This window comes from Pelmatolapia mariae, linkage group LG15 (assembly GCF_036321145.2).
Source record: "Pelmatolapia mariae isolate MD_Pm_ZW linkage group LG15, Pm_UMD_F_2, whole genome shotgun sequence".
NCBI lineage: Eukaryota > Metazoa > Chordata > Actinopteri > Cichliformes > Cichlidae > Pelmatolapia > Pelmatolapia mariae.
The window spans coordinates 330,389-343,731 of NC_086240.1; the positions used below are offsets into that span (position 1 = coordinate 330,389).

The following is a 13,343-nucleotide window of genomic DNA, read 5'->3' on the forward strand; positions in this document are numbered from 1 at the left end:
ATGAGTGGGCAGACGAGGATGTAAATAAAAGAGAAGGAATATTACAGTATGGCAGACACTCTGCTTGGTAGCAGGTCCTTTGATGGGGCTCGGGTGGTACTCTGGTGGTACTTTTCTGCATTCAAAATGACATAAATTTTAACATAAATTGGCTGAGATTTTTCACAGTAAGTGTGCGGATCAGTAGCCTTTTATATTTAAATATATACATGTTACATACTAATATAACCAGAACAGAGCAGAACAGTGTTGGATAAAAGAAGGCAAAGTTTACAAAGGAAGGAGAGATTTGTTCACTTGGGAAATTGCGAAATTGTCGTTTTGTCAGACTGGAGAAGATCAGTGCAACTCTCAGTCCAGACAGAGCGAGGTGGTGCAGGTCTGCAGGAGGCTTCACCGGCTCTGCCCACCCTACCGACACCAACACTGTGAACGGGTTTGTCGCTTCGTCCGGTACAGGTAAGAGTTTCGCTTTATTATCGCGCTAATTTGTGAGGAGAAAGCTCGCTACCGCCTCGCCCGTCTCCCCGTCCGTCTAAGGAGAAGCTTAAAAAGTGTGTTTGTGTTTCCGAAAGTTGTTCATCGTTTCCGACTCGGAATCAACCAGAGAACGTTGTTAAAAATAGTCGTACTGTTCAATAAGCCCGTCAGTGTAATGAGAGCTCTGACTGTAAACACGAAACAAACCGACGACATCTCCGAAGTGATTTACAGCAGGTCGGATCTAAGCCTGCAGGCAAACGGCAGGAAACTACGGAGCCCCTCTGATGACATGGTCCAAAAAATAAATAAATTGTGGCCACAAAATACTTATTTGTGACCCGGACGCTGGGATAGATTTTATTGTCAACCAACTGCAAGGGCCTGGGAAGGATCACGGTTATCGGTCAAGTGTTTTGTGCCCACAAATTAGCATTTCGAGCGCATGTTATACCCATTTCGTGCCCTCGAAATAGTATTTTGTGGCCACGATTTATTTATTTTTTGGACCATGTCATCAGAGGGGCTCCGTAGGAAACGGCTAACAAGTAATGAAACATAAAAGGTTCAAACCTTTAGTAGGCTGTGCTGAAATGAAGATACTGAAATTTTACAGACTACAGCTTTGTTATCAACAAACAAAATGTCAAATCTTGTTCATGCTTGCCTCCTCGCTAAGCCCAGGGGCGTCACCAGGTGGTTAAATATTTCCAGACTTGGTATTTGTGCACAGGATTACGCTGATGTTCAAACTACAAGGTTATCTTACATGCACAGAAATGAGTTAGTGTATAATGAACTTCAAACGTATGGACAGAACAAAGTAAGAGTTGTTGATTCTTATTATTTATTGTGCTTTCGTTATGTCGTAAACCCCTGTGTGTCTGAAGGGTTTGCAGATTCTAATGCAGGACTGAGGAGAGTAATAGACACGTTGCTGAGTCTGCGCTAGCACTGGGTGCAGCTGGGTTTGACCACAACTAAGTTAGTAGGTAACTAAACTGGATCCACAGCAGTTTTTGTGCTGTCTCTGCCTTTTGGCACCTTCTTCCTTCTTCGGTTCCTCTTCTGGTGGGACACTGCACTGGGACATTTTGTGTGCTTTGCTTCTGGGAACTTTCAGAGTTACAGGAGTGGCTGTACAGAAACTACCAGGCCCATTTTTTGTTTAGGGCTCAAATGTTTCAGCCAGGTTTCACAGGCTCTGATGTACTTAACTTGAACAAAAATCTACTCCCAGCAATAGATAAGGGCAACTTTTGGACTGAATTGAGACAGAAATGTAATCCGACGCTTTTTGTAAAACTAAAGGTTTAAACATTTGACAGGCACAAACGTTAATATAATGAACTTATATCGGGAGTGGCAGGCGTAGCACCAGGATCAATCACTGCAATATGACACATTCTGCTGTCCGGTCCATATTAGCTCAAGGCAAACACGCCAGCTAGTCAAAGGAGCTGTGTCGTCCGAGTTGACATCAGATATGAATTGCTGTGTTAAACACTTGTGCGAGTGAACCATGAACCTGCGTGTTTATGTCCTCACTTTATTGAATGTTGCACATATTTGTTCAGCTACAACAATGAAACACAATTACCTAATCAAAGCTTTGCTGTTTGTGTCTGTATAGATTGAAGCCAGGATGTGGATGCTGGTCCTTCAGTTGATTTGCACTGGTTTGTGCCTAAAGGTATGTTTATAATACTGACTTCATCAGTGACTTCAGCTGATTGGGTTCAAACATAACAGAAGACCACAGAATATAATGACTAATCTCAAATCCATTCATCTATTAAGTTAGAGTCGTTTTGGATTTTTTAAGCAGTCTTCAGGAACAGTTCTCCAGGTTTCTTGAAGGACATTCAAAACTTTTCTTTGGATGTTTCTTCTTTTGTTCTCTTCTCTGACAAGATCATCCCACATTGCTTCAACAATGTTGAGGTCTGAGCTCTGGGGAGGTCAACTATGACTGATGGTGTCCTGCTGTGTTTTTCTATCCATGTATGTTTTTACTGCATTGGCACTAGCAGTGTGTTTGGGATAACTGCCATGGAGAAAATGGACACCGTTCACTATCCAAATTCATGGTGGGTCTAAAATCTGACCTTTCCACTGAGACCATTTCTGATGAGGCTTCAGTGAACAGTAGATGGGTCAACTGAAGGCTCAGATGCATGTCTCAGGTTCTGTCAGGTCTTTGTGGGATTTTTGAAGTGGGATTTCTTCTTTTCCCCTTCATTTGTCAAGTTTGTGCAGGACACCCTGTCAACCATGATGGGAAAATAATTTTTTTCCAGTCAAACCTGTTACTTTGGCATTTTTGATGCATTTAACTTCAGAAATTGGAACAAATGTGTTTGCAACAGGTTGCTGGTATAAAAGTGCCTAAAATACAATTTCAAATGGGTTCTTTGCTAAATAGAGACGGCACATGTTCAGCCCTTAGGTTAGGCACCTTTATGTCTTTAGGCCAGTGTTAAGTGGCGTTACAAATGACAAAAATAAACATGTAAAGGTGTAAGTACCATACTGAAAATGAGTGAAACAGTAGCCAGAGAAACACTCTATCAGACTTTCAGAGGGCCTGGATGACTGTTGCTGAAGACCAGGTGAGTCTGCTTCTATGGAAGTAGGGCTGCCACGATTAGTCGACTATCAAGATCGTCGACGACGAATTTAATAGTCGACGCATCGTTTGAAGCTTTGTAAGATCCCAAAAGACGCAGGAATAAGTAGTAAGATTTAAGAGTGTAATAACGGACTAAAACAGAAGATGGCAGCACTGCATGTACAAGGATGCCAGCTGCCATTAAACCAGAAGAAGAAGAAGCTGTGTCCCAGAATTCATAGCGCGGCCCTGCTCAGTTTCCAACAATGGCGGCAGCTAGTTAGTTTTAATATTACTCTTATTATTCTTTCTGGGTCACAAAATAAACGTTTAACATATTTTCAGGTGAGAATGTAACTGTGTAAACCTCAAATATCTGCTCGGTTTATCAAGACACCACATATTTTCAAAAGCGCTCCGACGTTTTCGGAGACGTCTGTTACCCACCAGCTCGATAGCGAGCCGGGGTTCAAGGCTCACTAGAGCCGGTGAGAACACCGGACTCCGGGCAAATCGTTTTCAAACCCACCGCCGTCTTTCGCTACTCAGGTTAAACATGATATATAAATCACTTAGATAACTTAAACATGTTATTGTTTGGCTTTTTTCAGTATTTTATTTGTTCCTGACTAAATCGGTTTGGCTGAGATTAAAGTTATAGTTTTTACACAGCTGAATAAACGTCAAGCAGACAGCTGATTATCAGAAGTGTGAGATGCTCGAGAATATACTCCGGTGTCCCGTTATATTTTAGATAGCAAAGAGTTTATTAAACTTCACCTAAACAATCTGCAGATTTTATTAAAATTTAATAAACTATCATCTTGTCTTTATTTTTAGTTAGCACATACCTTAAACCCTTAAAGCTGTAAGTTAATGATAGTTATATAAGAGCAGATGCTGCTGGTGCAATAAGCTGTACGTTTTACGTCCAATGGATGATGATCTGATTAGTCGACTAATCGCAAAAGTAATCGGTGACTAGTCGACAATCAAAATAATCGTTTGTGGCAGCCCTACATGGAAGTTAAACATAAAGACATTTGGGGGTGGGGGGCTGCTAATCATGAAAATGAAGCTTTGACTTTGATTTTTTTTTTCTTACTAAATAATTTCACATGTAATTTTGCTGACTTCGTCTCTTGATTTTTGTCATGTAACCCTCCCATCTGCAGGTAACAGTATCCTACCAAACATGCCGTTTGAGGGGACAAAGAGCCTGGTGTGGCTTTCAGAACCACTACTGGGTTCCTGCTCTGCCCCACAACATCACCCACCTCTATCTGCAGAGTAACCACATCAGTGAGATTAACAGCACCTCGCTCAGAGACTTTAAGGAGTTGCAAGTATTAAATCTTGAAAGTCAGGATCAAACACTCATCATATGGAACAACGCTTTCCTCAGGCAGAGAAAGTTAACAGAATTGATGCTCGGCTCTAATCTGGGCCTCAAACTGCAGCCGAGGGCATTTGCAGGACTGTTCGATTTACAAATCCTGTCTTTGTATTATTGTAGTCTGACAGACTCCATACTATCAGAAAGCTATCTGGAACCACTGTTGTCCTTGGAAGTCCTTGATCTCTCGTTCAACAACATAACGAGACTGCAGCCAGGTCTGTTCTTTTCAAGATTCAGAAAGTTCACGCAGCTGAAACTCAAACTAAATAAGATCGAAAACATATGTGAAGAAGATCTTCTAAGTTTCAGGGGTAAAAGGTTTGAGCTCCTGAGCTTGGACTCCAACAAGTTATACCACAATGATGAATGGGGAAACTGTGGGAACCCTTTCAAAGAGCTAGCCTTCGATGTTCTCGATTTAACCTCCAGTGGACTACATGTGAACGAAACAAGGCAGTTTTTCAAAGCAATAGAAGGGACTCCGATTTCTCATCTTATATACTCTGGAATCTTGGGCAAAGGGTTTTCACATGAGAACATCCCAGATCCAGATAAAAACACATTTGAAGGCCTGAAAAACAGTGCAGTGAAAATTTTGGATGTCTCTAAAAACCGCATATTTGCTTTGCAGAGTGCCGTGTTCAGTCATCTAAGAGATGCAAAGAAGATCGATATTTCCCTAAACAGAATCAATCAGATTAACAGAAATGCTTTTGATGGTCTTCAGGATCATTTACTAATACTCAACTTGTCATCCAACCTTTTAGGAGAAATACATTCTCACACATTCACCAATCTGAGAGAACTTAGGATACTGGACTTGTCCCAAAACCACATTGGTGTTTTGGGATACAAAGCATTCAGCGGTCTCCCGAACTTACAGTATTTAGATCTGACATCAAACTCAGTGCGAGAACTGGGTTTTCCTACATCACTACCAAATTTAGAATATCTGTTTTTGAGAGATAATAAGTTGAAATCTCTCAGTGGAATTTGTGACTTGGCCATGAACAGTATCCATGTCGATATTACAGAAAACAGATTAACAAATATGGAGGATGTATATGTCATTTTAACTTATTTCCCGAGACTTCAGTATTTATTCTATGGTAGCAACATCATCAAGTGGTGCAAACTAAACTATGTGTTTGAACCTCTTAATAACAGTTTGAAAGTGCTAGATCTTCACGATAGTTCCCTGCAGATAATTTGGGCACAGGGGCAGTGCCTCGACTTGTTTGACCATCTTGAAAATCTGATCGGTTTAAATATAAGCCTTAATTCACTCACGACCCTCCCAAATAGGATTTTCAGGGGTCTCAGCTCAATCATAGAGATGGACCTTTCGTACAATGCCTTGACCTTTTTGCAGCCAGATGTTTTTCCCATCAGCCTGAAATGGCTCCATATTTCAAACAACTTCCTAGCCTCCCCCGACCCTATGACATTTCAGTCTCTCAGCATTCTCAGTCTGTCAGAAACTCGCTTTCACTGTGACTGCAATCTGGGGAACTTCCTGGAGTGGCTGAACACGACTAATGTCACGTTTCTGAGCCCAATTGAAGACTTAAGATGCGAGTTTCCAGCTGCTTTCCAGGGCCTTCCTCTGCTGAATTACTCCACAATCATCGAACCATGTGAGACGGATCCCGAAGAGGCAGTCCGAGGTCTAAAGTTTGCTGCCTTCCTTTTCTCTGCCTCACTCATCATTACTGTCCTCCTTACTGGAATTATTTACGCTCGTCTTCGAGGACAAATATTCATCATCTACAAAAAGATTATCAGCAGGGTTCTCGAGGGCCCCAAACTGACGCCTCTTGTGGATGAGATGAAGTATGATGCCTTTGTCTGTTTTAGCAACAGGGACTACCGGTGGGTGGAGGCTGCTTTACTAAAGAAGCTGGATAACAAGTTTTCAGAAGAGAATCTTTTCCACTGTTGTTTCGAGGCCCGAGACTTCCTGCCAGGTGAGGATCACCTTTCAAACATCAGAGATGCCATCTGGAGCAGCAGGAAGACTTTGTGCATTGTCTCTAAGGAGTTCCTTAAAGGTACTGGACTCTGATTAAGATGCTTTGCTACGCCCAGGCCGTTACAGCAGGAAAACCCTACAACAGTGTGGCTGAATTAAAACAGTTCTATAAAAAAGAGTGGGACAAAATTCCTCCACAGCTGTGTAAAAAAAGACTCATTGCTAATTATCACAAATGCTTGATTGCAGCCAAAGGTGGTACAACCAGACACTTTTTCTGCATAGAGCCAGGCAGGGTTGGATAGTTATTTTTTAAAAGATTTTCCCTTTAGTAAATGAAATTATTTAAAAACTGCATTTCTGTATTTACTCAGTTAACCTTTCTCTTATATAAAAATATGTTTCATCTAAAACATAAGTGTAATAATTATGTTAAAAAAATGTAGATGTAGTGAGGATACGCAGAAGACTGGCGTACAGGGGTGGGTTTAAAAAAATCGACTTCTTGATTCAAATCGAATTTAGTTTGACTAAAGCGATATCGATTCGTTAAATCCTGAATCAATTTTTAAATATAAATGCATTTTGCCAGAAACGCCAGAATCTCAAGTTAAAGCTCACAAAACAATACATCCGCCAAACTGTTAAAACAGCAAATGATTAAAGAGCAGGTAAACGGGAAAAGGTGTAAACACAAAGCCAGATTCCCCCCGTTCACCCACCGGCACGTACGTGGACACGCCGCCGGCGCTGAAAGCCGACGTCTCACAGATTCTGAAGCTGCAGGTTTCGTCACTCTGTCCAAAATTCACTGAACCAGCAGCAAAAGAAGATCAAAACTACGATATGTTTGAAGATCATTGTGATGAATTCCCTCTTATTTTGCAGTTTTGCTTCCAGTGTACTGATAAATGATCATAATTATAGTATTTCTGACTGTCTGAGTCAAAAAATGAGTGAAATAATGAATGAAACAGAATCTGGGATTGAATCGAATCAGTTATAGAAATCAGTGATGATGCCCAGTCATACTGGCTTAACATGAAGGATGCTCGGGAAAGATGGAGGTAGGCAATCTGCTATGGCGAGCCCTGAGAGGAGCAGCAGAAAGAATGATTATTAATGCTAAGCTAACCATCTATTGTAATGTATACATGGCTGACTTTGTACTGATGGTAAGCTAACCACCTAGTCATTGTAACTCATGTTGTAAACAAATAGAAATGGAAGCAGCACTGCTGGCTCTTCTTCCTGTATATAAAACAACAGACGTGTTGCATTTCTTCATTTAAACTGCTAGCATGCTAAGTAGTGCCAGAGCTAAGAAGGCTTTTATTTTCACTTTCTTCATTACAGTAAAATAATTGCAGGTGGGTTAAATATGTCATTATTTTTTTTAAAAAGGTAAGTTCATTAGATCATTTAAACATGAGCAAAATTACCACAGTTGTTTCTCTTTGCAGATGGCTGGTGCTTGGAAGCGTTTATTTTAGCCCAAGGCCGGATGCTGGAGGAGCTGACGAATGTCTTAATTATGTTGGTGGTAGGGGAGGTGAGTATGAGCTGTTAACACAACAGCAGCAATAATATATTATCCACTAAGTGTTTGTATGTTTTTATCGTGTAAAAAAGCGTTATTGTAATAGCTGAGTTAGTTTTGGTCACCTGTAAAATCTATTCAGTGTTCACTAAGCTGTAGCTCTAATTTCCAACTCCTGAGTGAAATACAATATATTTTTTACAACTAAATGATGATTTATATCACTGAGTCCATGAGTAAATCAGTGCGAGCTGCCACGCTCACATATAAAAGTTATGTGACCAGTTTTCAATGTAAAAATATAAATTACAGCAGATTTAAATGGTAACCAAAGTCATGCTTTAGGTCTGAGAACTGTGTGTGACAACAGGTTAGCAGATAACTGAAAGTCCTGTACAAACCTGGTAGGTGTCGGACTGCATGCAGATTTCAATTAACCTTGCTTTCCACAAAGCAGAAAACTGGTGATGTTGATTCTTACTGAATTCATCCCAAACATGTTTCAGACTAGGAGTTTTTCATGTTTAAAACTCCTACATTGCATCCAAAGGTGGCTCACTACCAGCTGATGAAGTGCAATGCAGTCAGAGCTTTTGTCCAGAGGAAAGAGTACCTCACTTGGCCAGAGGACCCTCAGGATATGGAGTGGTTTTATGAACGACTCATCTCAGATACTCTCAAAGACAGCAAGGTGAAAAAGCTCAAACAGGACAAGCCTGAGCCCGGGAGGCCTGAAGTTCAGCCGGAGAGACACGACGGGATTAATGCCGAGAACATAAAAGAGACTTCCATGTGAACTTTGTTTCTGCTGCTGTTTAGGAAGCCTACCGTCCTGTGAAAATGAAAACTGGCGGCTTTGTAAAACGCAGCAACAGATTCAGCAGACCCTGTGATGCAAAGTCCAAGAATGCCTAAACAATGCTACAGTTCTTGGATCTATACCAAACATAAAGGCCAGGGCTGGAATCAGCCCGGCAAAGACTCCAAGCTGACCCACTTGATTGCTTTGCAATATAATAAGGAAGGCATAGACTTTGGACCTTTAACTTTTTCCTCTAAGTTTTACAACTTTTCCTGCTAATAAAAGGCCTAAAAGAATTAAGTAATCGAAAAACAACAAAGTCCCCCCCGCTGTCGGCTGTGCTTTTAAAAGTAAATACAAATTTTCTGTGAATTAATGAACGCTTTAGGGTCTGGGTAATGAGCTACGAGAATCATTTCTCTAATTTCACGTTTATTTATTCATTCTAGCAAATTTCTTTCATTTAGAAATTCTATATCCTTTCATATAGAATATAATTTGACTCTATATTGTGTTCTCTGCATCTGTTCCATTTTTGCACTGATCATCACCTGCATTCATGTATGTATCAATCTGCTTAGCACTTTTTAAAATTTTTATTTAAGTGTTTGTCTTATACTGTGTTTTGCACAAAGTACCACAGCAACCTTTGGCAATAAACCCTTTTCCGATTCTGATTTCAAAGTGGGCTGTATGTGGTTTGACATCCCCAATCTGCACTAACAAATGGATCACACAATTTGTCCTGCATGCCAGAAGAAGGAAAAAAAACGTTGCTATCCAAATAAAAAGTGCTGCAAAGAGACGGAGCCAGAACACCGTTCTGGACATGCAGCTCAAACATAGATGTGTTTGGCACAGAGTAGAGGGATTTACAGAAGAACCTCCTACCAGGTGTGAAGCATGGTGGTGGAAATGTCCTGGTTTGATCTCGCCTTGTTGCTTCGGGAACTCTGCAGCTCGCAGTCATTGGTTCAACCTGATTCAGCAGGATAACAGTTCTTAACAAACTTGCAAAGAATGGCTCAAACATTTTGGAGCGGAATGAGATTTGCGGGGAAGATTGATGAAAACTTGCAGTAGGAGAAAGAGTGATACAGAATCACGCCAACTGCTCCAAAGAAGTTATTTACACCGGAAAATAAGTATCATTGTGAGTCTACCTGTTCCTCAAAGTGTTTTCTACCGACTGATATTGTTATTCAGCAAGTGGCTATAGAAGCTTTTGTTTTAGTCGTAGGTACAGTTTCAAACAGGACCAACAGTCCAAACATGTACAAGAAAAAATAAAGACTTTCACAAGTTTGCTTTGACCACAGTAATCCGATGAGTCTGCCCGAACCAGTGTTCGCCCTGCTGTACTGTTGTTTTGGTTTTTAAGGGGAATAAATAAATAACCCTGATGTACTTGAGATAGAAATGCTGTAAATCGGCCCTGCTGAACATTTGAGAGTTTTAATAACCCTGACTGTGGTGATTTGTGGCATATAAATCAGTGTTGCTTAAACAGCAGTAAAAAATAATAAAGATTAAATTCAACTGCAGCCCAGGATGTCTTCATTAAACCTGTTCACCTTCTGACATTTGGCCAGTAAACGAAGAGCAGATGAATCAGATGCAGATCTGGGGACGATGTGTGTGTGTGTGTGCATGTAAACACACTTAACAGTTATATAATAATGGATTGGATTTATATAGCACTTTTCAAGGCACCCAAAGCGCTTTACAATGCCAGTATTCATTCACTCTCACATTCACACACTGGTGGAGGCAAGCTACAGTTGTAGCCACAGCTGCCCTGGGACAGACTGACAGAAGTGAGGCTGCCATATCGCGCCATCAGCCCCTCTGGCCAACACCAGTAGGCGGTAGGGTGAAGTGTCTTGCCCAAGGACACAACGACCAGGACAGATGAGATCAAATGAGATCTTTTAATGTCTCATCTGAGATGTTGTCTTTGTTTTATAGAAGTTTTATTGAATCTGTGATGTCCTTTTGTATCGCTGCCTGGTTTGGTAACCTGACGGTGAAGAATAAGAATCAGTTGGGACTTCTGGTAAAGACTGCTAGCAAAATTTCAGGGCGCTAGCCAGATGGACTTTTGGCCATCTACAATAAAAATGTGCATAGAAAGGCTCATTCTGTTATTAATTGTTTGAACCATCCACTTCACAGTTTGAGTTGTTGCCTTCCGGCCACCGTTTTAGAGTATCTGTGAGGAAGACTAAAAACTCCAGGTTTCTTTTATCCCTACTGCATCTTGTCTCCTTAATGGCAAATAACCGTCCTTGGACTTTCTATCACTATTATTGTCATTATTATTTTATAGTATTGTTCTGTTTATTTTTATCCTGCTGCTAAACTAATTTCCCCTTGTGGGACAATAAAGAATTTGAATTGAATTGAAAGGCTGTTTAGGTTCAGCAGGGACTACAGATCATCTCTAAGCACTCGGGGTTTGTTGGACAGTAAGTTCGGAGCTGATCTTAAGAGGTCAGCGAGTTTCCTTTCATTTGGGCCATGTGCCTGAAAACAGGAAGCTACTGGGCAGAGGAAAGCTTCCGCCCCGGCCGCCTGCATCCTCCCAGCTTTTATGAGCCAGCTGTTCTGGACATTAGGGCCAGTCTGCTGGCTCCTGCTGCTCATACACTGTGAACAGTCCATTAATCTGAACACAGGGCAGCATTAACATCTTTTCATCACGGAGCTCTTTTTATTTCCTGATATTCTTTGTAAATGTTTTTTGGGGGCACCAATGATGTTTCTGTTTTGTGCCCCCAAAAGAAGTAAATTTGAAAGACGAGGGAACCAAAGACTTTATTTTATTTAGTTAAAAAAAATCATTTTTGAACATTTTGACATCATTTATAATATGTGAACAGTTCAACCATGACTTGGAGTCAAAGGTTATGCAAACGGACACACTGCATGTCAGCACACAGCCTTTGGGCACCACTGGTTGTTAAAATGATTCTTGAGCTTCAGTGAGAACAGCTGGTTTTTCATCTGTTCAACATATAATACAACATAACATATAATAAGATATGTAGCTACCTGCTGCTTACTTGGCATAATTTTTTATAATATGCTAGCTGACATTTTATTTATGGCAGACATCTTGAAATGTCTTAGCACATGCAGAGGTATACGCTCTCTGGTCACTTTATTAGGTACAGTTGTTTAGCTACTCATGAACAAAAACATCGTTTAGACACGGTCCAAGCAACCAGCTGAAGTTCAGAACTGAGCACGTTGGGATGAAAGGTGATTTAAATGACTCAGATGGGCCGCATCAGAACTCTTGGTGTTGCTGTAACTGTGCTAAGAAGGATTAAGATCATTCTGAAGTCAAAATGGTCCAACCTGATACTAGCAGGCTGTAACTAATTAAGGCTCACTGTCAGTCTGGGTAGCGCTCAGCCACAAAGACGAACTTCAGTTTCGCTTCTGTTTTTCCTGCCGACTGTCATCTTAGCAGCTTAGCTTAAGATGTTAGCATGCTAACGGCTTACTGTTATTACCTACTGAAATGTGATCATGCTCAGTGTTGCCAACTCCTCAGTAAGGAAAATCGCTATTGGTTGTCCTAAAAGTCGCTAGAAGTCGCTAAATGACGTCATCACCTAATTTGCATAATTGGTCATGCTAATGTAATTGTAACCTATGTTGTTGGAGAGAGAAATAACATCGTGGACATAAAGTGAGTAAAAAACGTCCTAAATGCATTTAGAGTTTATTTAGAACTACAAATTAAATTTCTTTTAGCAATTATTGTTTTTTTTAATGTCACAATTCCAACCCTGCTCCTTTACCCGGGCTTGGACCGGCAAAAGTGACCCGAAATAGGCACTCTGGTGGAGTTACTTTGTGTGTGTGTGTTTATAAGTAGTTTTAAACCTTGTGATCCACAAAACAGCATAAGAGTAAAAGAGTAAAAGAAGAACTGACTGCGTTACAGCACCCACTGCTTGTTGAGAGTAAAAGCGATACACGCTTTCACGTCTTTTTTTTTAGAAAAAAAGTCGCTAGGCTAGGGGGTCTGAAAACTCGCTAAATATAGCGACAAAGTCGCTAAGTTGGCAACACTGATCATGCTTTCAAGAAGCACTTCAGTGGTTGTTGACACCACAGCTGTTATAGTTTTGTATTTTTTAATTATTCATTATTTTGATTTCATTTTTGTTTTGTTTTTATTTTGCTTTAAATTCAGTTTAGTTTCAGTCTCCAGAGTGACTTTGTTCATTTCAGCTAAGAAATGATTATTGGAAATTTCTTTGTTAATTATTATTGTATGAAGGACATATGTCGAAGGCATGATTGAGGAAAACCAGTGCATGAAAACACAGAACCCTTTAAAAGCCGGTGATTCAGTCTCAAATACATCCATCGTAGCCTCACAAGGCAAGTTCTGATAGATTTTTACCATTTTCAGCTCATTTTTTTTTTTATCACAGGTCTAGTTTTTATTTTTTATTGATTAATCAAATTTAAATGCTTTTTCACATTTAGTTTTAGTCTATTGTAATAACCCTGGTTCAG

At 40.4% G+C, this 13,343-nt stretch overlaps 1 protein-coding gene across 2 annotated transcripts; it reads left to right on the forward strand.

Annotated features, from left to right (window-relative positions):
• The first annotated feature begins 365 nt into the window (after positions 1 to 365).
• LOC134642994 (toll-like receptor 5) lies at positions 366 to 9,481 on the forward strand. 2 transcript variants are annotated; one of them, XM_063495148.1, is made up of 5 exons: positions 366 to 459; positions 2,114 to 2,173; positions 4,267 to 6,541; positions 7,926 to 8,014; positions 8,553 to 9,481. In XM_063495148.1, the coding sequence occupies exons 2-5, from the start codon at positions 2,126 to 2,128 to the stop codon at positions 8,796 to 8,798; spliced, it is 2,658 nt and encodes an 885-aa protein (XP_063351218.1). In that variant the 5' UTR covers positions 366 to 459; positions 2,114 to 2,125; the 3' UTR covers positions 8,799 to 9,481. The 2 variants fall into 2 exon arrangements, with proteins under 2 accessions (XP_063351218.1, XP_063351219.1); XM_063495149.1 differs by having other exon boundaries at positions 4,267 to 4,705.
• The last annotated feature ends 3,862 nt before the right edge of the window (positions 9,482 to 13,343 follow it).

What these genes read in the sequence shown, in the direction of transcription:
- LOC134642994 (XM_063495148.1), top strand. Translation starts at nt 2,126, where the DNA reads ATGTGGATGCTGGTCCTTCAGTTGATTTGCACTGGTTTGTGCCTAAAG. An exon ending in GCACTGGTTTGTGCCTAAAG is followed by an intron (nt 2,174 to 4,266) that starts GTATGTTTATAA and finishes TCCCATCTGCAG; the next exon opens with GTAACAGTATCCTACCAAAC. An exon ending in CTCTAAGGAGTTCCTTAAAG is followed by an intron (nt 6,542 to 7,925) that starts GTACTGGACTCT and finishes TTCTCTTTGCAG; the next exon opens with ATGGCTGGTGCTTGGAAGCG.